The 24,854-nt window shown below is 32.1% G+C and overlaps 3 protein-coding genes across 3 annotated transcripts; 2 read left to right on the forward strand and 1 right to left on the reverse strand.

Annotated features, from left to right (window-relative positions):
• Window positions 1-385: 385 nt before the first annotated feature.
• LOC105798994 (U-box domain-containing protein 17) lies at window positions 386-2,960 on the forward strand. The gene has a single exon (XM_012629297.2). It carries the CDS (start codon window positions 693-695, stop codon window positions 2,826-2,828), a length of 2,136 nt encoding a protein of 711 aa, XP_012484751.1. The 5' UTR covers window positions 386-692; the 3' UTR covers window positions 2,829-2,960.
• Window positions 2,961-3,234: 274 nt separating this feature from the next.
• On the reverse strand, window positions 3,235-5,433 carry LOC105798995 (pentatricopeptide repeat-containing protein At4g18840). Its single transcript, XM_012629298.2, has one exon. The coding sequence runs from the start codon at window positions 5,363-5,365 to the stop codon at window positions 3,761-3,763; it is 1,605 nt and encodes a 534-aa protein (XP_012484752.1). The 5' UTR covers window positions 5,366-5,433; the 3' UTR covers window positions 3,235-3,760.
• A 7,856-nt stretch (window positions 5,434-13,289) lies between these two features.
• Window positions 13,290-23,998, forward strand: LOC105797901 (3-oxoacyl-[acyl-carrier-protein] synthase II, chloroplastic). The gene is made up of 12 exons (XM_052621408.1): window positions 13,290-13,492; window positions 14,249-14,452; window positions 15,458-15,568; window positions 16,218-16,313; window positions 18,026-18,071; window positions 18,927-19,006; window positions 19,455-19,523; window positions 20,444-20,528; window positions 21,285-21,433; window positions 21,735-21,815; window positions 22,914-22,973; window positions 23,745-23,998. Exons 1-12 carry the CDS (start codon window positions 13,292-13,294, stop codon window positions 23,865-23,867), a joined length of 1,305 nt encoding a protein of 434 aa, XP_052477368.1. The 5' UTR covers window positions 13,290-13,291; the 3' UTR covers window positions 23,868-23,998.
• The last annotated feature ends 856 nt before the right edge of the window (window positions 23,999-24,854 follow it).

Here is a 24,854-nt window from a genome sequence, read left to right on the forward strand (position 1 = left end):
TTGGTGGCGACTTCAATTTTCATTCTTAAGTCGACAACTAATTTTTTTTTCAAAAAAATAGTTTTCGACGTGTCCCATCCGTCGGATTCAAAATTTGAAAAAATCTGAAACTATGGAGTCGGGTGGAAGCCGTCAGTTGGGAAAAATTTTCAATCCCAAAATAGAATGGTGGATGAGAGTGCCGTTTTTCTTTAGTAAAACCAAACTAAAAAGACAGCAAAAAAGGCCCAAAAAGTCAAAATCCTGGAAAAAGTTTTAACAGTCATTCATTTCTTTAAACAGTAGAGTAGGAAAATGAAAAGGAAATGAATGGACAATAATATATATGCATTTATATATGGATGCTTATCCGTCAAAGTGTGTATATTAAAAACTTAGTTTTATGGAAAATTCATTTCATTTTCCTACATCTTCCTAAACGCGTAATCTCTTTTCATACAAATGATGATCTCTCTTCCGTTTCCACTTGTGTGTATAAATTAGAAGCTTTTTTGAATGGTTTAACGACCCGTTTTTGCTATCATATATACAAACATCCTTTGAACATTCTAACAATAATCCAGAACTAGAATAAGCCTGAAAAATCTTGGGTGTTCTTTGTTTTGTTTTGTTTTTTTCAATTCCTTTTGGATTTTCATGTCATTTGCTTGTTTTAGATTTACCCAGACCTTCGTTTTTGGAGCTTACCGATAATGGCGACGGCGGCTATATTCTCATCCATGAGGCGGCGGAGATCGCCGTCTGTGGAGGCGTTTTTGGCTCCGGTGGACTTATCTGAAGTAGCTCTCGTTCAAACCTTAGTAGCCATCTCATCGGAGCTTGTTTCTTGCGTTTCCGACAAGGTTTTCTTCTTTCAACGAAGGAATTCTCGGTGTTTGATTCGGAAAATCGAGGTTTTGGTTGTTTTGTTGGAGTATGTGAAGGATTCAGAATCTGGGTCCATGTCAACGTTGCCATCAACAGCCATTTTGTGCTTCAAGGAGCTTTATTTGTTGCTTTACAGGTCAAAGATATTGCTTGATTATTGTGCTCAATCAAGTAAGTTATGGCTTTTACTTCAAAACCCTTCAATTTCAAGCCATTTCCATGATTTGAACCAAGAGATTTCTACCCTTTTGGATGTTTTCCCATTAAATGATCTTGAGTTGAGTGATGATGTTAGGGAACAAGTTGAGCTGTTGCAAAAGCAGGCTAGGAACCCTAAACTTTATGTTGATGAAAGTGATGAGGGCTTAAGGGTTAAGTTGTTTTCATTTCTTGATGATTTTGGTAATGGGAGGATACCAAATCATGGGGATTTAAGGTTGTTCTTTGTGGAGAGGTTGTGGATTAGGGATTCCATAAGTTTTAGGCGTGAAATTGAGTTTTTGGAGGAACAAATTGTGAATCATGAAGGGGATATTGAACCTACTGCTTGTGTGCTTAATGGATTTGTTGCAATTGTCCGGTATTGTCGGTTTTTGCTGTTCGGTTTTGAGGAAGATGAGGTTCTGTTCTTGTCTCGGGGTCAGAAGAAACCAAGAAAAGGGTTGATTGCTCGAGAGATTGCCGATACGTTTTTAACTGTTCCAAAGGACTTCTGTTGTCCGATATCATTGGAGTTGATGAGAGATCCGGTGATAGTTTCAACAGGACAGACTTATGACCGGAGTTCGATAACTAGGTGGATCGAGGAAGGGCATTGTACTTGTCCAAAGACAGGGCAAATGCTTGACCATACCCGGCTTGTTCCGAATCGAGCTTTGAGGAACTTGATCGTGCAATGGTGTACTGCTCATGGTGTCCCATATGATCCACCAGAGACTAGGGATGCATCGGCAGAGTCTTTTGCCGCTGCTTGCCCAATCAAAGCAGCAGTGGAAGCCAATAGAGCAACAGCAACGCTTCTTATCAAACAACTAGCAGATGGATCTCAGGGAGCTCAGACTATTGCTTCTAGAGAGATTCGGTTATTGACTAAAACGGGAAAGGAAAACCGTGCTTTTATTGCAGGGGCTGGGGCAATACCGCACTTACGGAAGTTGCTGTCATCTTCAAGCCCCATTGCTCAAGAGAATTCTGTTACTGCAATGCTGAATCTATCCATTCACGATAAAAATAAACGTCTAATTATCGATGAGGATGGTTGTTTAACATCAATTGTTGAAGTCTTGAAGCTCGGACTCACAACAGAAGCTAGGGAAAACGCTGCAGCAACATTGTTCAGCCTCTCAGCAGTTCATGACTTTAAGAAGAGAATAGCAGATCAAGAAGGAGCAATTGAAGCCTTAGCAGGGTTGCTGAGAGTGGGAACCTCAAGAGGAAAGAAGGATGCTGTAATGGCTTTATTTAATTTGTCGACTCACACAGATAATTGTGCAAGAATGATTAAGGCCAGAGCTGTTGCAGAACTTGTAGGAGCTTTGCAAAATGAAGGTGTTGCGGAGGAAGCAGCAGGTGCATTGGCCTTAATAGTCCGACAGCCAATTGGGGCCGAAGCAGTGGGAAAGGAAGAAATGGCAGTGTCCAGGTTGATAACAATGATGAGATGCGGAACACCGAGAGGGAAAGAGAATGCAGTTGCAGCATTGCTCGAGTTGTGCCGCAGTGGTGGTGCCGCTGCGACTGAGAGAGTGCTTAAGACACCTGCATTGGCCGGTTTACTTCAAACTCTGTTGTTTACGGGTACAAAACGAGCTAGACGGAAGGCTGCATCACTTGCTCGAGTCTTTCATAGGTGTGAGAATACGTCCTTACATCCCAGTGGATTCAGAAATGGTAACTCAACTACAAACATTTCAACTTTCGGTGGTGATGTCTCAGTGCCTATGTCCTTATCAGTGTTGTAATGGTAGCATCATCCTCTGGTGTTGCCCTCCTTAACCATATGAGTTCCCATTTTTGTTGGTACCATATATACACATATAAATTCTTTCATTTAAATTTCAAATAATGAGAATAACAATTACAGAATTGAGATACCTGATGTGTTGTTTTAGCAATAAACTGGGATGTAATGTCCATTGAATTAGATGTCAATGATAACATATAGCTTTGCATTTTGATGGTGAAGCATATGATTAATAATACAAACACAACATAGAGGGCAAATTCTGATACATATCATCATAGGATTTCAGCATGTATGATTCAGGCATGTTATTTAGACTTGAGCGTGAATACCATATATCTGGATTCGAGTATGTATTTGATACAGGCATGAAATCATAGTTTTATAGCTAAGCGACAGACAAGTTTCAAATGCGGATATTTAAAAGGAAAGTGTAGAGTCAAAGCAACATAGAATTGACCAAAATCGTAAAACGCTTTTAAGTTTCTACATTTACACTAACAAACATATGCTTCTAATTTGCATCAGGCTACAACTTTAGCTTTAAATTCAAACTTTAAAGGGTCCATAAGTTGGTTTTCAATTTAATTTTTGGCTAGAAGCTACTTGACATGCAATGCAAGCATACATATGCAAGAAGAATATCTACCTTTACTTAAAGGCCTATGTCCATAACTCCATCAAAATCTGATTCCTTGGACATAATTTCCTGTCTGTCTCATGCTTTTTGTCAATTGAGGCATCACGGTTTTATCCACAAAAGACACATCCCCGTCGAACTCTAGCATACCATGAATGTGAGATTCATGACTCCTTTTCTACTGCAACTTCATTATGCACCATCAATTTGTTGTACACTACTTTTATCATTTATCTACAGAACTTCATTCCTACTTTCCAGCAGAATGGATTGATTTTTTAATGTCAGATTTATTCAAGAATCATTCCTTCACCAGCTAAGAACTCATGAACAACGCCATTTACTTCGATCATGCTACATCCAGGCTCCTTATTTACTTTCAGGGCCTTCATTTTTTTCCTCACATTTAAAACATCATCCCATCTTTTCAGTGCTGCATATGTATTAGATAACTGAACATAACCAGAACTATCTTGCGGATTCAACTCTAAGAGCTTCCTAGCAACATACTCTGCCATTTTCACATTACCATGGTTTTTACAGGCACTCAATAAGGACTCCCAAAGCACATGAGCTTCTTTCAGTTGCCTTGTTTCTACAAGCTCCAAAGCCTCCTCTAATAACCCGACCTGACCAAGGAGATCCACCATGCAACCATAGTGCTCAATAGCTGGTTCAATTCCATAATCATCAACCATGAGTTTGAACATCTTGCATCCCTCGTTTAAGAACCTGGAACGACTGCAAGCAGTCAAAACAGCAATGAAGGTCACCTCGTTAGGTTCAAAACCTTCCATAAGCATCTCTGAGAAAGTCTCTAATGCAGTTTCTCCGTAGCCATGCATCCCTAAACCAACAATTATGGAATTCCATGTACTAATATCCTTCTTTGAAGCATTTCTAAACACATTTACAGCCTTATCAATGTTCCCACATTTTGAATGCATGTCAACAAGAGCTGTAGCTATAAAACCATTGGTGTCTATCCCATTCTTATCGATATAACCATGAATCCATTCACCTTGGCCCAAAGCACCAAGATGAGCACATGCAGACAACACATTGACCAATGTGCAAGTATCTGGCCTCACTTCCTCACGCTGCATATCTTCAAAAAGCTCCAAAACTTCATCAAAACGACTTGCATGAGCATAACCTGTAATTATAGCATTCCAAGACACCACATCTTTTAAAGGCATTGAATCAAAGACACTTTTAGCTTCTTCGAGTAACCCTGAACTTAAATACCCCGAAATCATGAAATTCCATGACTCCACATTCCTTTCATCCATTTCATCGAATAAACCACGAGCCAATCTTATGAATCCCGTTTCAATATAAGCGCTCAACAAAGCATTCCAAGAAACCACATCTCTGTCAGCCATTCTATCGAGAAGGCTCCGTGCAAACCCAAAATGCCCACTTTTTCCATAAACATGAATCAAAGTATTAGCCACGAAAATATCAAACCCAATCCCCAGTTTCAACGCCAGACCATGAATCTGCATCCCTTCTTCAACCCCACAAAACCCAGCACATGCCTTCAAAGCAAAAGTGAAACTGTACTTATCGGGCAAAACAGGGCCTCCTTTAAGCATTTGACGGAAGAGGAAGAGAGCATTTTCAGGGGTACGACTATTAGCATAAGCTCTGATGAGGGAATTGTAGGAGAAAGAGTTTGGGTCAGTAATGTGAGTGAAAACGGAGTGAGCGTAAGAGAGGGTGATGGGGTCGGGATTTGAGACGGCAAAAGAGATGAGCTTGTTTGAAACGAAGGTATTATTGGGGAAAACACCAGTTTTGAGAAGATGAGCATGAGCTTGGTGGATTTGGGAAATGGAAGACGCCATTTCTGTGAAGGGAAGTATTGGTAGCTGAGATAAGGTTCCACTCATTGTCTCTTGTATTTCTCTGTAATAAAGTGTACTGAAGATAAAGAACAGACATTGAAGACGAATGGCTGCTCCGAAAAAATATAAATAACACTAAACCATCAATTTTAAAAAATTACAAAAGGATTGTTAAATTATTCAAATGATTTTCGATTAAAAAAAAGTTGGAAAATGATTGTTAAATTATTTAAAAAAAATTTATTTGAGTTTTTAGAAAAAGGTTTAATTAACCACTTACAAAAGTCGATTAATACCATGAATCAATATTCATCCATAAGTATAATATTCCATAAATCTAAGTCGATTTGACGATTAGTGTCGAAGATTAAAGAATGATGTTGTTTGAAAAAAATCGAATTGTAAAAAAGAAAGAAAAGAGAATTTTCAATTGGTGTAGACGGTGCGAATGAAAAAGATAATAAGTCAATAATTTTAACATCTCAGTGACATTGGGTATAGTTTACCCTATAAATAATTGTTTATGTAACAAAATATTTTTAAAAAGTTTGATATAACAATTAAATATGTTTTGTGTTAGAATCCTATCATATGCAAGTATTTTGTTAGGATACTGTCACAGGTCAATCAAACACTAATTTAATTATGAAATTATTAAAATATCCTCTATTAAAATATCACATGTTGATTATGAAAAAGGTGGTTGAAAGTTTTTGCAGCAACTCTAGGGACCGAGTCAATGCACAAAAAACACAGATTTTTTTTCTCTAAAAATGTTCCTAATGACTTGAAAGGGAACATTAGTTGTGGCCTAGGTTATTCACATGTAGATAACTTGGGTAAGTATCTAGGTGTCCCACTTCTACATTAGAGAGGGACTAAAGATACTTATTATTATATGGTGGATAATATGAGGAAAATACTAGCTGGGTGGAAAGCTAAGTTGCTTTTGCTAGTAGGAAGAATTACTTTAGTGAAATCAGTTTTAGCGGCTATACCCATGTATGTCATGCAATTGATAGTCATTCCAAAAGAAGTATGCTCTGAAATGGAAAAAAAATATTCGGAATTTGTTTAGGGGCACACTGATGAGAAGAAAGGGATAAACCTTGTCAAGTGGGAGGATCTCTGCAAAGACACAAAAAATGGTGGTCTTGGGTTCAAGAAAATTGATTGTCAGAATGATATGTTCCTTGTGAAGATTGGTTATAATCTTATCAGAAAGCCCGAGCAATTATGGATTCAGGTTCTTCGTTTGAAATATAAGTGGAAGGGCAATGCACCTATTATCTTATAGATGGGTAATGTTTCTCGGCTTTGGAAGGGTATTTGTAGGATCTAGAGCAAAGTGAAAATGTTGTATGGAATGCTAGGAAGGGTTTAGACGTTGATTTTTGGAGAGATACTTGGGTGAATGAATGGTGTCCTCTAATGAATGTCTGTACACAACCCGAAATTATACCCATTGAACATGTTCCTGTTGTGGAAACGGTTTTGCCGAGTGGAGATTGAAACTGGGAGCTGATAAAAGATATGTTTTTGCCACCTGTGGTTTCGTGCATTGCATCTTATAAGCCTCATTTTGTTAGTGATGTAGATAATTTTGTTGGATGGGGCAAGGATATCACAGGTTTTCAATTCAATCTACTTATTCTTCCATTTGTGGAGTGGAGACGGCTAGGGGTGGAAAAATCTGGCATCGAATTTGGCATTTGCCAAGACCTCAAAAGGTACGAGGTTTTCTTTGGCTGGCTTTTTAAAATAGGGTCCTTACTAATGAGAGCAGAGCAAGAAGGCATCTCACTATTGATGCAAGATGTAAAGTTTGTGGACACTTGACAAAGAGCATTAGCCACGTCCTGCGATTATGCACACCAGCTGTGGGTACATGGTTGGCGGTAATCAAGCAGGATAAGAGATAGAAATTCTTCACTATCAGATTAGAGGAGTGGATTGAGATTAACCTAACAGATCCAGATTGTTTTGCTAGCGATACGAATGATTAGCAGACCCTCTTTGGTGTTATTTGTTGGTAGCTTTGGATTAAGAGGAATAACTTTGTTCTTAATGATGAATTCATTAAAGGTGAGAGTGTTTTGGAGAAGAGCTACCAGATGATGGACAACTATCTTCAATCCAACTGTATCAAGTAAATCAATTGAGATAGAAACGTTCCAAAACTTACAAATCATTTAGATGGATTCCACTTGAAGATGAATGGCTGATAGTGATGTTAATAATGTGTCAGGAATTGCTTCTACAGAGGGATTTATTTGTAACCAGTATGGAGTTTGGAATGTTGGGTTTTCAAAAAATATTGGTTGCTGATTTATTACAACTGTGGAGCTGTAGGGTGCTCTTGATGGCCTTCAATTAGCATGGAATTTAAGGATTAAATTTCTGGTGCTTGAGATGGATGGTACTGAAGTAATTTAGTTTATTCAAACAAATTGAACTGCACAACATCAATCTGCAGTGCTATGAGCTATAAAGGGTCTCTTACAACTTGATTGGATGATCTAGATTAAACATATGTTTAGGGAGGGTAACAAGGTAGCAGATGGATTGGCACGAATGGCATCCTCAAGACTGTTAGGCAAGCTAATATATATGCAATAGTCAGATGAAATTCTACAATTACTGAATGATGATTATTCTAGAATGGCTTGGATTCGTCTAGCCTACTTAGGAGCTTTTCTTTTACATTGTACCAAAAAAATTTATGAAATCCCATGTTAAATGGCTTACTTGGATTAAGTCTTGGACATAGTGCACTTTAATTACTATTTAATAATTTACAAAATATTATTATTTGAATTTAATTATAATAATGTATAAATTTATTTTAAAAAATTATGAAAATATAAATGTCATAGAGCAAACCAAAAATGAATCTTTTTTTTTAAACCTAATAATAACCTTGGTTGTCTCGACCATGAACAAGTTTAAATGTGACTAGACAACTTTATTTTAAAAGGTTTTTAGACTCGAGTCTAAGCTTGGCCTATTCAAATAGTCCATATCATTATTGAAAAACAATAAAATATTAAAAATATATTTTATATTCATATTCATATATTTATATTAAATTTAAATATATTTTAAGAATTATTTATTGTAATTTTGGACTAGGTCAGGACGATACAAGGACAAAAAACCCTTACTCAAGCTCAACGAGAGTTGAGATGGTCAAGTTAACTGGCCCATAGACAAGTATACATGTGACAAGTGTGTGTGATACTTGACAGTTTCTTACCCCGTTTTACGAAGGGTTGAGATGAAAATATAAAATTTTTGGGTCAAAATTAAAATGCTTAAATTAAATTAGTACTTTTTTGAGGGGCCAAATTAAAAAAAATTAATTTGACCGAAGTCTAAAAAAGGTTAAATTGAATTTTTTTAAGTTTTGGGGCCAAAGTTAAAATGCTTAAATTAAATTACTACTTTTTAGAGGGGCCACAATTAAAAAAAAATTCATTTGACCAAAGTCTAAGAAAGGTAAAATTGAATTTTTTTAAGGTTTGGGAGGGGCTAGAAAGTCATTTCCCAATTAACCCAATGGGCCAAAGTCCCTAGCTACGACCTTAACCTCCCGTATATCAAATAATAATATTTTATGATATAGTTTTTTCAGAAAAAAAAACTCTATATAATACATAGATGGAGGGATTTAGTTACGCCAATGTAAAACAAAGTAGTTTTACACTTTCCCTAACTTATTGTGCTATTAATATTGTAACAATCAAATCTTGTATTTGTTAATATAATTATACTGTTATGAAAATTTTCAAATCAATTTGATATTTTTATCATATTGATCTAAAACTCTATCTATATTAATATATATTGAATGGTTGAAATTTTTTAAATATAAAACAAATAATTAGAATATTTTAATTTGTGTCAAACTTGGCATGCATAATTTACATGAATGAAATATGAAATATGACGATTGAATTGTTAAAATATCAATCGTATAAAAAATCATAGAAGTACGTAAAACTTTTTTAATTTTACATCGGTGGAAGTGGATTCCTCTCCAATTCCATGGTCCTTAGTCTCTCTCTCTCTCTCTCTCTCTCTCTCTCTCTCCCCACACACCCCATTTATCTATATAACTGTTGTCAAAACCATTTTTTTTTGATAAAAAGGTCGACTTGGATTTTGAAAATGAAAACGAATACGGGAGTCGCCACCAATTATTTTTTGATGAGGTGTGATCGGATCACCTTGAAAAGTGGTTGTTTTTAATAAACAATTTGATTTTATTAAAACAACGATTTTGGTCCACGAAATTCAGAAAAACGGGTTCGAGATTCGGTTACGTATGAGAAAGGATTAGCACCCTCGTAACGCCCAAAATTGGTGCCTAGTTGATTAATTAATGTCTTAGTGTCGAACTAGATTAATTAACAAGATAACAAAAATAACAAAAAAGGGCTAATTCGAATTTTAAAACAAAGACTTGGGCAAAATCAGGAATAAAATAAAGGGATGGACCATTTTGAACGCGCGAATAACAAGGAGGGACTAAAAGAGAAATTTTCTCTTCCCTTCCAAAACGCCGTCGTTCCAGGTAGGACTAAATTGAAATCGCAGAAAAATTACGGGGTAAAAATTAAAAACAACTAAAAGTACTTGATTGTAAAACCATTAAAAAGCGGAAGGGCTGAAAAAGCAATTAGCCCTTCCGCTAAAAAACACGCGGATCCTGCTTGGGTCGGGTCGGTTCTCGAGTCTTATGCAAAACGGCATCGTTTTGGGACCTATGCGCACAGGCCAAAACGACGCCGTTTGGCCTGCTATATAAATCAAATTTTTTTTTAAAACCTTCATTTTCACTTCCCTTCCCAAAAAAAAAACCAAAAAACCTCTCAACCCCTCTCTCCCTCTCCAGGCACTGGCCCAAAATCCAGCCATCGACCATCGCTTGTTTGCCATAATGCCGATCTTGGCATCGCCGTACAATGACGGGAAGCCAAAAATTTTCCTTTTTCTTCCGACGCACTCCTTTGGCTTCCTTGAGCACTCCGATGACGGCGAAAGAGGTAAAAAGGTTTTCTTTTTTTTGTTATTTCGAAATAAATAAAAAATGATAAAATAATATATAAAAAAGGGAAAAAAATCACCTCAAAACTTTATTTTGGTTCTTATGATTTTCGAATAACTCTTTTTTTTTTACATTTCATTTAAAAAAAAACCCCTCTACAGAGATGATATTCGGCTTTTATAGCCAATGTTACATGTTATTTCTATTATTTTCCTTGCGTGTTTCTGTTGTTTGCGTGTTTATCGTGTTTTGTAGGTGTTGATGGAGTAGGTGGTTGGGGCAGTAGCAGTGACGGTGGTAGGGGCTAGGTGCGCCACTTGCGCTGATGATGTGACGGCAGCGGCGGTAGGGTTTCAGCTTTTCTGAAACCCTAGTTTGACTTCTGTTGGGCTAGGTTTATTTTGGGCTGAATTGGGTTTGGGCAGTTGGGCTATTCTGATTTGTAAATTGGACTTTTTATTTGGTTTGTTACTGGGCCCGCCCTAAATTGGGCTTGTACAACTGTATTTATCATGCACGTAAATTTTGAATCGGTTCGATAATTTTATCATATTAATCTAAAATACTTTCTATATATATAAAAATTGTTGAAAGCTTTTAACACAAAACAATTTAAAAAAAAGATAATTTACTCCAAATTTGACATGTATAATTTATGTAAATGAAACATTAAACACGATAATTGAATTATTAAAATATAATCATACAAAAAAGTATAAAAGTATATAAAATTACTTTAAATTTGCAGTGTTATAAATACATCCCTTCATGGGTGATGATAAAATTGCTTTGAAATCCTTCTAAAAAATTTTAAAAAAAAAGTTAATAATGATAAAATTATATTTTGACCCTAAAAAATTATAATTCAAATTTGACCCTGAAATGATTTTTTGCCTCCCCTTTGCGTCCCCCGCCTCACAGACACTCTCTCTCTCTCACACACACTATTATTTAAACCCATGATTGAGTTTGTATCACGAGTTAATTAAACACCAACTTAATTTGAGAAATTATTAAAATAATCTTTAATATTTAAAATAAATTCTATCATTAAGATGATATTTTTTATATTTTAATAAAACCAATAAAATTCTTATAAAGTAATATTAAAATCCATGCCACCAATATTTACAAAACTCTACCTTTGCCACTCCAACTAAAGCTTTATTTTAATATTTTCATAAGCTTTACTATTATTACACAAGCTTTTCTTTTTCTTTAACTTGAAAGTTGATGTAATTTTATACAAGTTATTTCATTTTAGTTTCAAACTATACGTTATATTATTAGTATATTGTAATTTTCTCAAATACACGTGTTTATAAAAATACATTTTCCACACACACTGTGATAGATTAACTATTGTGTATATATAAATGTAGGTTAAAGTTATTGGGAGGTCATTGTATTATAAGGATTGAATCAAATTAGTCCCTTTAGTATTAAATGGATAAATTTAGTCCTTATACTACTAAAAGAATCAAATAAGTCCAAATTGTATGAGTTAACATTTGCCGTATAAAAATGTCTTGAAAATTATTTTTTCAATTGCAGTTCAATTCCAAACCAAAATTTTCATTTACAGAACCATAAAACTTTAAAAATATTAGCTTTGCTAAACAATAAATACTATTTTTAAATAATAAATGTTAGAAGGGCTAATTTGATTAGATCCCAATAATAGAGGGACCTCTTAGGTACATTCACCTATATATATTTTTATATATATAATGTGAACAGTTTTCTGCCCTATACGTAACGTTGCATGCATTTCGCATTTTTATTTTCGTTTACTATAAACCCTAAATTCAAGTCTTAAATCCATTATTTCCACCTTTTTTTCAGGGTTATCAACTACTCTACTTGAGCTTCCTTTAATCTTTCTTTTATTAAAAAAAAAAAGAATAATTTTTCATCGATCGGTTTCTGCAATGGCCGCCGCTTCATCTCTGAGCTCTCTACTGGTTTCTTCCATGGCACTCACCTCTCCCATCTTTCAATCTAATTGCCTTAATAACACCACTTGCAAGAGAGGTATTGATATTATTTGTTTTCATAAATTACTCGAATTTTTTTTCTTTTAAATCCTTTAATTTAGCTTGGTTTCGATAGAATTGAGCTCAAACAAACCAAGCTATCGAAAGGTTGAATTTGAATATCTTAATGTTTGATTCGAGTAGCTTTAGTACCTTAGTTTTGATAACTTAACAATCTAGTGATTTGAATAAAAAATTTCGAATGGTTGTAACTTTTTTAAGTTGAGTGATCAAAATGTAAACTTACTAGTATTTTAGTGATCTCGGGTGTAGTTTACCCAAAGAATTATAAAAATATAGGTAAATAAAATGGTAAAGTTTTGTTTCCCAAACTAATTTATTTCGGTTTAATTATGATTTTAGTCTCTCTACTATGCCAAAATTTAATTGGGATAATTTGATCTATATACTTTAATGATTTAATAATATTAACACTATTATCAATTAAACTGTTACACTTTAACACCAACAATTATCAGTTTTATTAATTTAAAACTATTAAAATTAGAATTAGATCTTTTATTTTTAATTAGTATCGAAAAAATTTTATTTGGTAATTGAATTTGATCTTACGAGAATTGAACTAATTAATCTTTTATTAAATAAGCAAACTTAATTGAACTTAATTAAATAATTAAGTTTAGCCGAGTGAATGTTAGCTCGACTGGCATGGATATTATTGTCAATGCAGGAAGAGGTGAGTTCGAGTGCGCTGAAGGGTATTATCCTCCTATTTATAGGATGGGGAGAGGCTTTATCTAGTTCTAGACATCGTGTCAAAGATAACAAATATAATCAAACTTAAACGATTTAATCCAACCCGATCTGCATGTAATTTCAGAAGTTTCAATTCCTAACAGCTTTTTTTTCCTTTTAGGTACAACAATGGCGGTTTCCTTACAGACTACAAACAAACCAGTGATACACCACGAAAAGCCGGCAAACAAGCGGCGGCGTGTCGTTGTGACGGGGATCGGCCTTGTAACGGCGCTCGGTGAGGATCCGGACGTGTTCTACAACAATGTTCTTCAAGGCATTAGTGGCATAACAGAGATTGAAAAATTCGACACTTCTCAGCTTCCATCTGTAAGTTCTTAGCGATCAGAAATTGAATCACAACTTATCAATTTTCTTTAAATGTCTGAAAAGTTTTGATCCAACATTAAACTCTTAGTTGATTTTTTTGGCTAATTGAAAAAATTTGAGATTTATTCCCTAGTAACATATGCCAAGGGTAGCAGCAGAGTAAGGACGAAGGTAGAAAAATTTTTGGTAGGGGTCAAAATTAAATTAAAATTTTTCATTATAAGCTTAAAACTGTATAGTCTTTTAGAAAGACTACATCACAATTTTATCATTTTAGGGGTCAAAATTATAATTTTACCATGTATTAATTTATAACATTTTGAATTTTAAGGGGTTAAAACAAAAATTTTCCATTTTAGAGGGGTAAAGACCCTGCATACCCCTCTAGTGCCGCCCATGCGCCAAAGGCAAATAGGAACATTGGTCTAAGAAATGGTGAAATTATAGTTTAATCCTTTTAAAAATGATAAAATTATAAGTTAAAATAATAATAAAATTGCATTGGACCTTCCCAAAAGTTTATATTTCAATTTTATTTTCTAAGAACAGTTTTGGCTTTCCCCCTCGCCATGTCACATATATATGATCTGTTAATAAACATATCAAATTGGAGTCAGCGATTCGATTAGGATTTTTAAACCGAAAATGTAAAGATTTAATTTTTAACTTTTTAAATACAATGACTAAGACTCAAATTTTCTAAAAGTATAGGGACTAATGACATATTTTGATCATTTTATTTATTAAAAAAAACAGAAAATTGGTGCTGAGCTTAAGTCATTCTCACCGGAAGGTTTTGTTTCATCAAAGCTTGCAATGAGAGCTGATAACTTTATGCTTTACCTTATAACCGCCGGCAAAAAGGCCTTGGCCGACGGCGGGATTTCCGATGAAGTTAATGGACAGCTTGATAAAACTCGATGTGGGATTATTGTTGGCTCTGCAATGGGAGGTTTAAGGGTAAACACGATTCAATTCTTTTATATATATATATATATATATATATATATATTTTTTCATAATTAGAATTGTCAAAGGGTTGAGCGATATTTTAAAATTGAAAAATCGTATAATATTTGAAAATGTTTGGAAAAAAATATTAAGCTTGAAAATGGGTTACATTAAAATTTTTATGTCTATTTAAATAAGAGAGTCCGACTTGAATATTCAAGGTTTGAGCGAGATAAATAATGTTATAATATATTATTTATAAATATGACTAATTTATATATTAGATTTAAAATTTTAATAAAGTAAGAAATAAAATTATAAGATATTAAATAAAGTTAATATTTTTAAAAATGTGTATGGCCTAAATGGATTAGGTTATAATCATTAATTTACAAATACTTTTTTAAAATTTAAAAATTTTGAGAACTCATATATCTGGTTGAGTCAAGTTAGACTTGAACAAATATGAATAGTGATGATATGATATATATAAGCTTGACCTAAGCTACATTTAGCTTGATCATAGATACCTTTATTTATAATTAAATTAATAAAATAAAATAAGATGATTTTATTATTAGATGGTAATCTAGGTAGAATCGAACTTACCCAAAGTAAGAAAAAAAACTTAATCCCAAACTTGATTCACAGATAGCTCGACCCTTAGATTAGTCTACTTTACCAAGATCAGTTGGTGTCGATAGTACTCGAAAACCAAAAATCAAAAGTGTCCTAACTGGTGTCGATGGTGCTCGAGCACCAAGCTTGGATGATGTTGAGATGATGCTAGAACATAGTTGGTCTCAAATGGTGAGAGTATATGTTATCAGTCAAATACTTGTGTTTGATATATATTCAAACATATGAGTATAAAAAAAAAACTTCAAAATTGTTGAATATATTCATATATATATATATATATATTATAAAATTTATATCCGACACTCACACTCAAAGTAAAGAATGTTTTCTATTTCTCTCTAATTATGAATTTTGTGGATATTTTTGAAACAGATTTTCTATGAATGGTTTGAAAATATGTTAATTCTTTCAAGGAGGCCAAATCCATTTAGTGTGCCTATGGCAGGAAACAACATGGGTTGCGCAGCACTAGCAATTGAATTGGTACCTACACCACTCATTCAAATCATAATAATAGTAATTGAAAATCGATTAAAGGTTTGAGGAAAAAAGTTGACTTTATTGGGAGAAGTATTTGAATGAATCATTGAGAGTCTGAATTTTTCAATGGGTTGGTATTATCTCTAGCAAAGATTTTGTCTTTCGACTTTGCTTAGGGTTTAAGTGCTTGAACAGATGACAAAGTTCAAAGAGTTTAAGGGCCTTGTCGAGGTGCCCAAGAAGGTTAATTTATTAGTATAGTTATCCAACAATGCCCTATATGTTATAGGGCATTGGTTCAAATCCCTACAAGCAAAAATATGAGATTTCCTTGATGAGTAGTTCTCCTTCATAGGCACTTAGATAAGGTGCTCGCGTTTTATAAACTCGTTAGTTTCTTCATGTAACCTCTTTCGGCACTCGGGCTCTCCGTTGAGTTCAGAGACAAAACTCTCACCGAAAATAATACCAACCCATTGATGGATCTCACAGTTTTTGACGGACAACATTTCACAGACTTTTTCTAATGGAGTCGGCCTTCTCTCAACAAATTTATTTTAATTTTTATTGAATTAAATATAATTAATATATAATTATTTCACATCAGATCAAATTTTATTTTTTATATATTTAAAAAAAAATTAAATCACAGGGTTGGATGGGTCCAAACTATATAATTAACGCAGCTTGTGCAACAAGCAATCATTGTATACTCAGTGCAGCTGGTCACATTACTGATGGAATAACTGTGAGTCACTCATTTCTATATCTCAATTTATGGATGTTAAAGGGGTTTATGAATCTATATATGATATGATTATCGAGTTTTAAAAAGTGTTAAGTTTAATTTATATATGGTCTTAACACAATATTATTCACTAGACTGGACTTGATCTCAATTATGGGTTTTAAATATGATATAAACTTATTAATATTTGTTAATTATTAATCCAAAATTGTTCAGGATTAATCTTTTAAAAAGTCCAACATGTTTCATTTAAATATATACAAATTAACACATTTTAAATATTTATATTATATTAATAAGTATTTAATTTTTAGATGATATAAATTATATAATGTGTAAAAAGAAATACTATAGAATTAAAAATTAGGATAAGTTAGATCCAAGCCTTGAATATTAGAACCCTATCTCGATCTATCTTTTAAATTGACTTAAAAATATTATATTAATATAGCTTTAAGGGTTAACAAAGTTTTAGTACTTAGAAAAAATCAATGAAGAAAAACACTTTTGATTAAGCTTTCAAACATTAAAAATACATTGATTAAGTTTTTTTGCCAATAATTTTCGTTGTTTATTATTACAATGTTGATGCGACCATTAACAATTGTTGAGTTAACCGTTGTGATGATAATGTGATGGCCTGTGCCAGTAAAATTAGAAAAACATAAAAAAATATTTTAACAAATTTAGAGAGCTGAGTTTAAGTTATATTTTTATAAGAACTAAAATTTAATTTTGCCTTGCCTTATATTTTTATGGTTTTCAAAAGGACTCAATTATAATTCTAGTATTTTTAAGAGACTAAATTATAATTCTACCATATATTAACTTAAAATTTTATATTTTTTAGAGACAGAAAATTTTTCATTTTAGGGGTCAACCCCTCCCTTTGCCACTAACAGGTCGTTGAGAAAATGACTTAAAAGTATATCAAATATAAAACTATATTCAAAATAAATATCGAAAAAAAATGTTTAGATTCAAATGTATTTGGATTTATATTTATCCAAATTCATTTTAAACTTAAAATTTTAATTTTTTTTTTTTGCTAACATGAAATAACGCTAACATTACAACGGTAGACTCAACGGTCATTAATAGTCATGTCAGCACAATAACGGTCAACAACAAAAACATTAATTAAAGAGCTCAATTGATTGATTTTTCAAAAAAACACAAAAACTTTTTTTAACTCTTAAACCTATTTAAATTAATATTTATAATTAAATTTTAAATAAATATTTATTAATTATTAAATGGAAATTTAGACGGATCCAATTTTCTAAACTTCTCTTTTTGTTTTATATGTTCATATTCAATATTATATTTTGGCATAGGGCAAAGTCAGAAAATTTCTTTTAGGGAGGTCGAAATTAAATTGTAATTTTACAGTAAAAAATATAATTTCATCATTTTAATAGTCTATCTTTATAATTTTTAAAAGATTAAATCAAATTTTTATCATTTTTAGAGAGGACAAAATGTAATTTTACCTTAATAGTTTAAAATTTAAAATTTTTTAAAGAACTTAAATGAAAAAACTATCATTTTAGGGCGGCCGCACTATCAGCGTCGCTAGCTACATCCCTGATCCAATACATTTAAACATAAGTACAAAAATATAATATTTAAATATATGAAAATCATTTAAAGTTGAACATATTTATGTTAGATCAAGTATCTGTATCCAATACTATAAGATGATTTTGCAGGACATGATGCTTTGTGGTGGTTCCGATGCCGGAGTTCATCCAATAGGTATACTTATATATACCTTATTTTATTTAGACTGGGGAAGCCAAAAATTCATTTTTGGGGTAAATTTTAAATTATGAATTTTTGAAGGGATAAAATATAATTTTATTATTATATTAATTTATAATTTTATTTTTAAAATTTTAAGACTTGAAATAATTTTATTGTTTTAGAGAGCCAATGTCTACCGCCAGTTCTACTTGAGCGTGAATGGTAAATTTGCAGTTTATTCTCTCTAAAACTTTCAAATTATAAACTAATATAACAATAAAATTATGTTTTACCCTTAAAATTTAATTTTAATCTAAAATTTCTGGTTTCATCCATGTCCTAATACTTAAATCTATGTCGAACATAAATATCATATACAAATACTTGAAATAAAAGTGAAGAATCAGATTAAGGTAAAAGTACAATGGAAGTCCTTATACTAGAAGTCAAATTGTATTTTGCCCGATTTACTCAAAAAATTAGACAAATTAGTCTTTGTATGTTAGATCAAAATATCAAAGCAAATTGATTCTTTCTGTTAAAAATTTCATCAATTTATGCTATTAAAAACCAGCATGAGTAATGGAATAACTAGACAGTGACATGTGGCATGTCACGCATACCTCATGCTGACGTATAAAGACCAATTTTTAATAGTAGAATTGAATAAAATTTTTAACAGAAAGACTAAGTTTACTCTTGAATCTAATGTACAATGATTAATTTGTCTATTTTTTGAGTAAAAGAGATAAAATGCAATTCGACTCTTAATACAGGAATCTCCATAATACTTTTACCATCGCATATTTACACATTATTTCTTTTAGATCATGAACTTACCTTCATTTTTTTTTTTTATAAATGAAGGTTTGGCAGGTTTCGCGTCATGCAAAGCTCTGTCTAAGAGGGACTGTGACCCGACCAAAGCTTCATGTCCTTGGGACACTGTAATACCCTACAACTTCAAGCTCTTTTCAATGACGGCTTCTTACATAATTTTTGGTTTAATTATGATTTTCAATCATTCTAATTTAAGAAAATAGAGATTATTTCCTCTACTTTTAATTTGTCGCAATTTTATCCTCGTTCTTTACCAAAACTGAGAAATTAATCCAATTTTAATAATAATAATAAAGTAAACATAAAGCTGTTGATTTTTTTAGTTAATTTTTTGCATATAAATTATTGAATTGCTGATTTTTAGGTCAACTATTTAACAAGAAGGTTTAACCGTGTTATCAAATTAGATTAATTTCTCAATTTCATAAAGTACGAGGACCAAATTTTGATTAATCAAAGTATGGGGATTAATATCTCAATATTTGTAAGGTAGAGAGATGAAATTTGGAATTAAACCAAATCACCATTTTCCCTTCTTTTTAAAAAAAAAATTAGAATCGTGATGGAATTGTCCTTGGAGATGGAGCTGGGGTTTTGCTCTTGGAAGAATTAGAACATGCCAAGGTACATTTCTCTTATTATAGTTGTAAATATTTTTAAGGATTTGGTATACTTTTTTTTCTTAATTTTGATTATAGATTTATTTTATATGAAATGCACAGTCAGATATGGCTATAGTGGTTTGGTTATCTAAATATGTGGAGGGATTTTCGATTTTTTCGAGAGAACTCTTTGAAGAGTTGCTTGCTTGGAATCAATAGATCCATCAACGGGTCGGTATTGTCCTCGATCTTGTCTCTCAACTTTGTGAAAGCCCAAATACATGAGGCTGCCTGAAGAGGTGATGGATTCAACAGAGTGGGATCTCCTCGTCGAGACGGGCCGTACGTGGCGCACGGCTACCTAACAAGGAAATGTGAGCATTTAAGGGCAATACGCACAGCCTCAAGCCTATGCCCTACAACATATAGGGCAATTATGCAAGGTCTTGGGTCCTACTAAGTACAAATGCTCACATATCCTTGTTAGGTAGTTGTGCGTCACATACGCTCTGTCCCGACAAGGCGATCCCACTCTGTTGAATTCACCATCTCTTCAAGTAGTCTCGCACACTTAGGCTTTCTCTTAGTTGAGAAGCAAAACCTTGATTGATGGCAATATTGACCCACTGATGAGTCCGCCGACTCCTAATAGACGACACTTTGAAAACTTTTCTTAAAAGAGTCAATCCTCCCTTAATAAAATAAATTTGTATTCGATTATGATGATTTGGTATCTAAAGAGAAAAAAAGTTGAACTATGTTACACAAGCTTTTCCATTTTTTTCCTTAAAATATTCGAATCTAACACTATAATTTAATACATATTTAGACATGAATACGAGATATAATTCTCTAAATATATGAAGGAAAAAAAAAAAGCATATTCATATCCCACACAACTTCCTCCCTTTTCATTATCGTCTTGTGTGTTAATAATGGCAGCGAAGAGGTGCAAGAATTTATGCTGAGTTTTTGGGTGGAAGCTCTAGTGCCGATGCGTATCACTTGACTCGGCCGCATCCCGACGGTAAATAAATCTTCTCTTGCCTTAGTAGTAGGAATGACAAGATAATCCGAATTTATCAAATCCTAACTTAACTTCACTCATTAGGTTTTTTTAAAATCGATTCAATATAAAATTTTTAGCTTTGGATCTGTTACGAGTTTAGATCGAAACTATCATGTCCCATCCGAAAATATTTACCAAAGTATCCATCTGTTAATTTTATAACTATTCTTATCTATTTTAATTAGAAACTCCTAAGGCTTTTTGTAAGATATGATTACATGTATTTTATTTAATGTTGTAAAAATTAACATAAGATATAGAATTATGTAATATATAGGGGCGGAGCTTTTCTCAAATAAAATTAAAGTAAAGGGACTAAATCCACCACTTTCATAAAGTATAGGAACTAGTAACAAAATTTAAATTAAAAATTTTAAATAAAATAAAGTTGGAGGAAGGGATGGAAATCATAAAAGGCAGGGCTAGCAAAAAACCCGTCCTACCCTACCTCGTTACGATATCTCAATTAATAGTTATTCTGTTCAAGTCACTCGATTAGGTTTGATTAAACTCATTTGCTTAGTAAGAAGACTCGATTAACATGCTCAATTTCAAATTAGTTCAGTTTGAACCAGATTAATTATAAAAAAAAAATACTCGATTAAGCTCTAAAGTCTAAACTACTCGACAGAAGCGTACGTTAAGATATTTTAATTCAACTATTTTGATTACTCCAACTGCTCAAACTTAACAATAACCGAACCGAATTTACAGGTATAGTTGGTTGTATAGAGAAAGCATTGGCAAAAGCAGGAGTTGCTAGAGAAGATGTAAACTACATAAATGCACATGCTCCTTCTACACAAGTTGGGGATTTGATTGAATTTGCAGCCTTGGTCCGTTGTTTCGGCAACAATATGGAGGTAAGCAAATCATTAAATATCGCAGCTTGAATTTAAAAAAAAAAATCAAAATCGAATTCAAATTCGAGATTCAATGATAATTGCATATTTAGGTTTGAGCTTAGAAGCGTTTAGGGGTTGAGATGTTTATCTATGATCAAGTTTTATATGATATTTGAGAGCATTTGAATAAAAAGAGTTTGTTTTAAAAAATATCGATTTTTTCATTTCGACATTCGAGAAGAGAGTTTTGCCCGATTTATTTTTAATTATATTTGAAATTTAATAACTAAACTTTAATTTGTTTTTTTTTTTGTTTCAGTTGAGAATTAACTCAACAAAGTCCATGACTGGTCACCTAGCAGGGGCAACAGGTGCTGTGGATGCAATTGCTACAATTAAGGTAATCAAATTAGGGGGTTTAGGGTTTTTGTCTATGAACTGAGTCGGGTTGCTCATTTAAGTTTGATTCGGAAACATGAAAAAAATAAATTTTTAAAATTTAAAATTGCATTAGACATCCTCGAGATTCGTAATCTCTAAAACATTTTAATTAAATTCTCAAATCAAATTATCGTTTTCAATTGGGTTCTCCCACTAGTCTTGTTGTAAGATTTTACGTTAATTGCCAACTAGGATTTGATTTGTTTAAAATATTTATCAAGCTAAACGTGTTTATAGAAAGAACTACGTTAGGTTCGAACTGATATTTAATGTCAAAGTTGATAGTTGAACTGATGAAAAGGATTTAATTGTAACAACAATTTAATTTAAGGATTTAATTAGAACTCTTTAAACATTAAAAATAATTTAGAGTTTGACTCGGGATATCTGTTCAGATAACCCTAATTAAATTTAAATAAAAAAACATTATTGTTATTTGGACTAGTTGGAAATGTAAATTATTTTAAGTTCACCTCAAACAAACAGAAGACCCAACCCTTAAACAATTTTATTTTACAATTAGAGGTGCGCATGGATCGAATGGAACAAGGCTGCGACCCGATTCTTGAAAAAAAAAATCTAAGCTTAGTCTTGAGTTTACTCAACTCAACCCATTCACATAGCCCATTTTACCATTTAAAAATAATAAAATATTGAAAAATGTAATTTTATAATTGAATTTGACCATTTGCCTGAAGTAAAACAAAAAATAAATCCTCACCGAAGTTCGATTTGAGCCAAGCCGGGCTACTAGGTCAGGTGGTCACTCAATCCATGAACAAGTTAGTTCATAGCAATGATATTTAAATTAGGTTAGACTAGGAATCAGCCGGAGTATTGGTCCAAAGAAAGGCTTTAGATCGGTTGAGTCAGTTCAATCAAGCTAAAAAACCGGTTGAACTGACAGTTGATCGAATTTTATTTTTTATTTTTAACGATTTATTTAATTGAACTGATTGAACTAACTATTAGTGACTTGATTGATTTAACCACTGATCCAATTATGAAAAGCTTGGATTATAGTTTTAAACTTGGGTTTTTCTCTCGTTAAATGCAGGCAATACAAACTGGGTGGGTACATCCAAATATCAATCTTGATAATCCTGACAAGGCTGTGGTATGAATTGTTGGGAATATTTCTTTTGAGTAAACTATACTAGTAGTCATCTAATTATTAGTAAAAAAAATTTTGTTTACACAACAATGAAAAGTTATAAAATCGTCATCCAACTATTTAATTTTGCATTTTTTTTATCACCAGGTAGCTAACGGTGATAGCTTTTAAAATTGGCATAATAACAACTTTAGCTTTCAACATTTATGAATTATGTCAATTTAGTCTTGATTCTAAAAATATAACCCTTAACATTTACACATTACGTAATTTGGTGCATTGTTTTTTACGCTTTGCTTTTCTTTATGATTGAGGGTTAATTTTAAAAGAATGAGAAAGGATGAAAATTATGATCTAGGAATTTTTTTATATTTTCAATCAAGTTTCGCTAATAAAATTGTTTTTTTTTAGCTTTTTAGGTGAAAGGGTTATAAAGAAAAGTAAAACTATAAAAAAGACCAAATTACTCAATGCCTAAATGTTGAAGGTCGGATTTTTTAGAATCAAGACTAAACTAACATAATATATAAATATTGTGGGTTAAAGTTGTTAGTAAGTGACCAAATAAGGCAAAATTGAATAAATGGGTGCCATTGTTGTTACTTTTCATAGTAGGATTACCAAAAAATAAATTTACTAATATTTGGGTAACTACTAGCATAGTTTACCCCTTTTTTTTTTCAATTATGATGATTAGCCCGATCAAATTTTCGATTTAATCAAATGAACCGATCAATTTAGTTAATTTATTTAATTTAAAAATATATTTTTCAGGACATGAATCTACTTGTTGGCTCAAAGAAGGAAAGGTTAAACATTAAGGTAGCATTGTCAAACTCCTTCACATTGGGTGGGCAAAATTCATCCATCTTATTTGCACCTTTACACAGTGAATAAAAGTAAGCTTTCCTCACAATAATCCATAAGAATTTGCAAATTTAGATCAATTAATTCTTCTCAAAAATACTTATTCTGATATATATATTTCTTCACTTCGAAATGTATCGAAACCTTCTGTAATTAGAAAGAATAGGATATTACAATTTCGGGATTGAATCTCATATTCGAATGAAACTTATAAAATTAAGCAAGTTTAACAAATACAACTAGTTTACTTATGTTAAATAAGCCCTTATACTTTTTACTATACTTAATTAAGCCCGAAAGTTTGATTTTTATTTAAATTAGTCCTTATTTCAAATGAAATATTGGTTTATAAGAGTTTTATTTAGGTGTAACTTAAAGGTTATGGATTTATTTGGATACTAAGGGCTTATTTGAGTACAATGTAAAGTTTAACGGTTTTATTTGACCATTGTATTTATCAATAAAATGTACTTATTATACATGTAAATTTTTTGATTAATATGATATCTCTATCATGTCAATCCAATAAACAATCATTATTAATATGTAAATATGCAAAAGAAAAAGTCAATTTTACACTAAGAGGATCCCTCTCTTTTATTTTTAATTAAATAATTTTAATGTAATAAATTAAATCAAGGTCATATCTTATTTACATGATGTCCAATTTTTTAACTTATGAATGTGTATCAATTTAGAGGTGAGCATTTGATCGAGTTGATTGTGAAAAATTTTGAGTTAGTCGAATTAACAGGTCTTATTTTGTCATCTTAATTTGATTTGAAAATTTTTGAATCGAGTTGAATAAAATGAAATTCAAGTCGAGTCAAATAAATTTATTAAAGTTAAACTAAAATAATTAAAATGACGATATTAAAATCTTGTTAACAATGACTAAAATGTAAGTTAAAAAGCATAAATTTAATACCATATATATTTGAAAACTCTTTTAAAAAATATAATTTAACATTTTATATAAATTTTAAGTTATTTATATTTTTATTAAATTTTGGGAAA

This window comes from Gossypium raimondii, chromosome 9 (genome assembly GCF_025698545.1).
Source record: "Gossypium raimondii isolate GPD5lz chromosome 9, ASM2569854v1, whole genome shotgun sequence".
NCBI lineage: Eukaryota > Viridiplantae > Streptophyta > Magnoliopsida > Malvales > Malvaceae > Gossypium > Gossypium raimondii.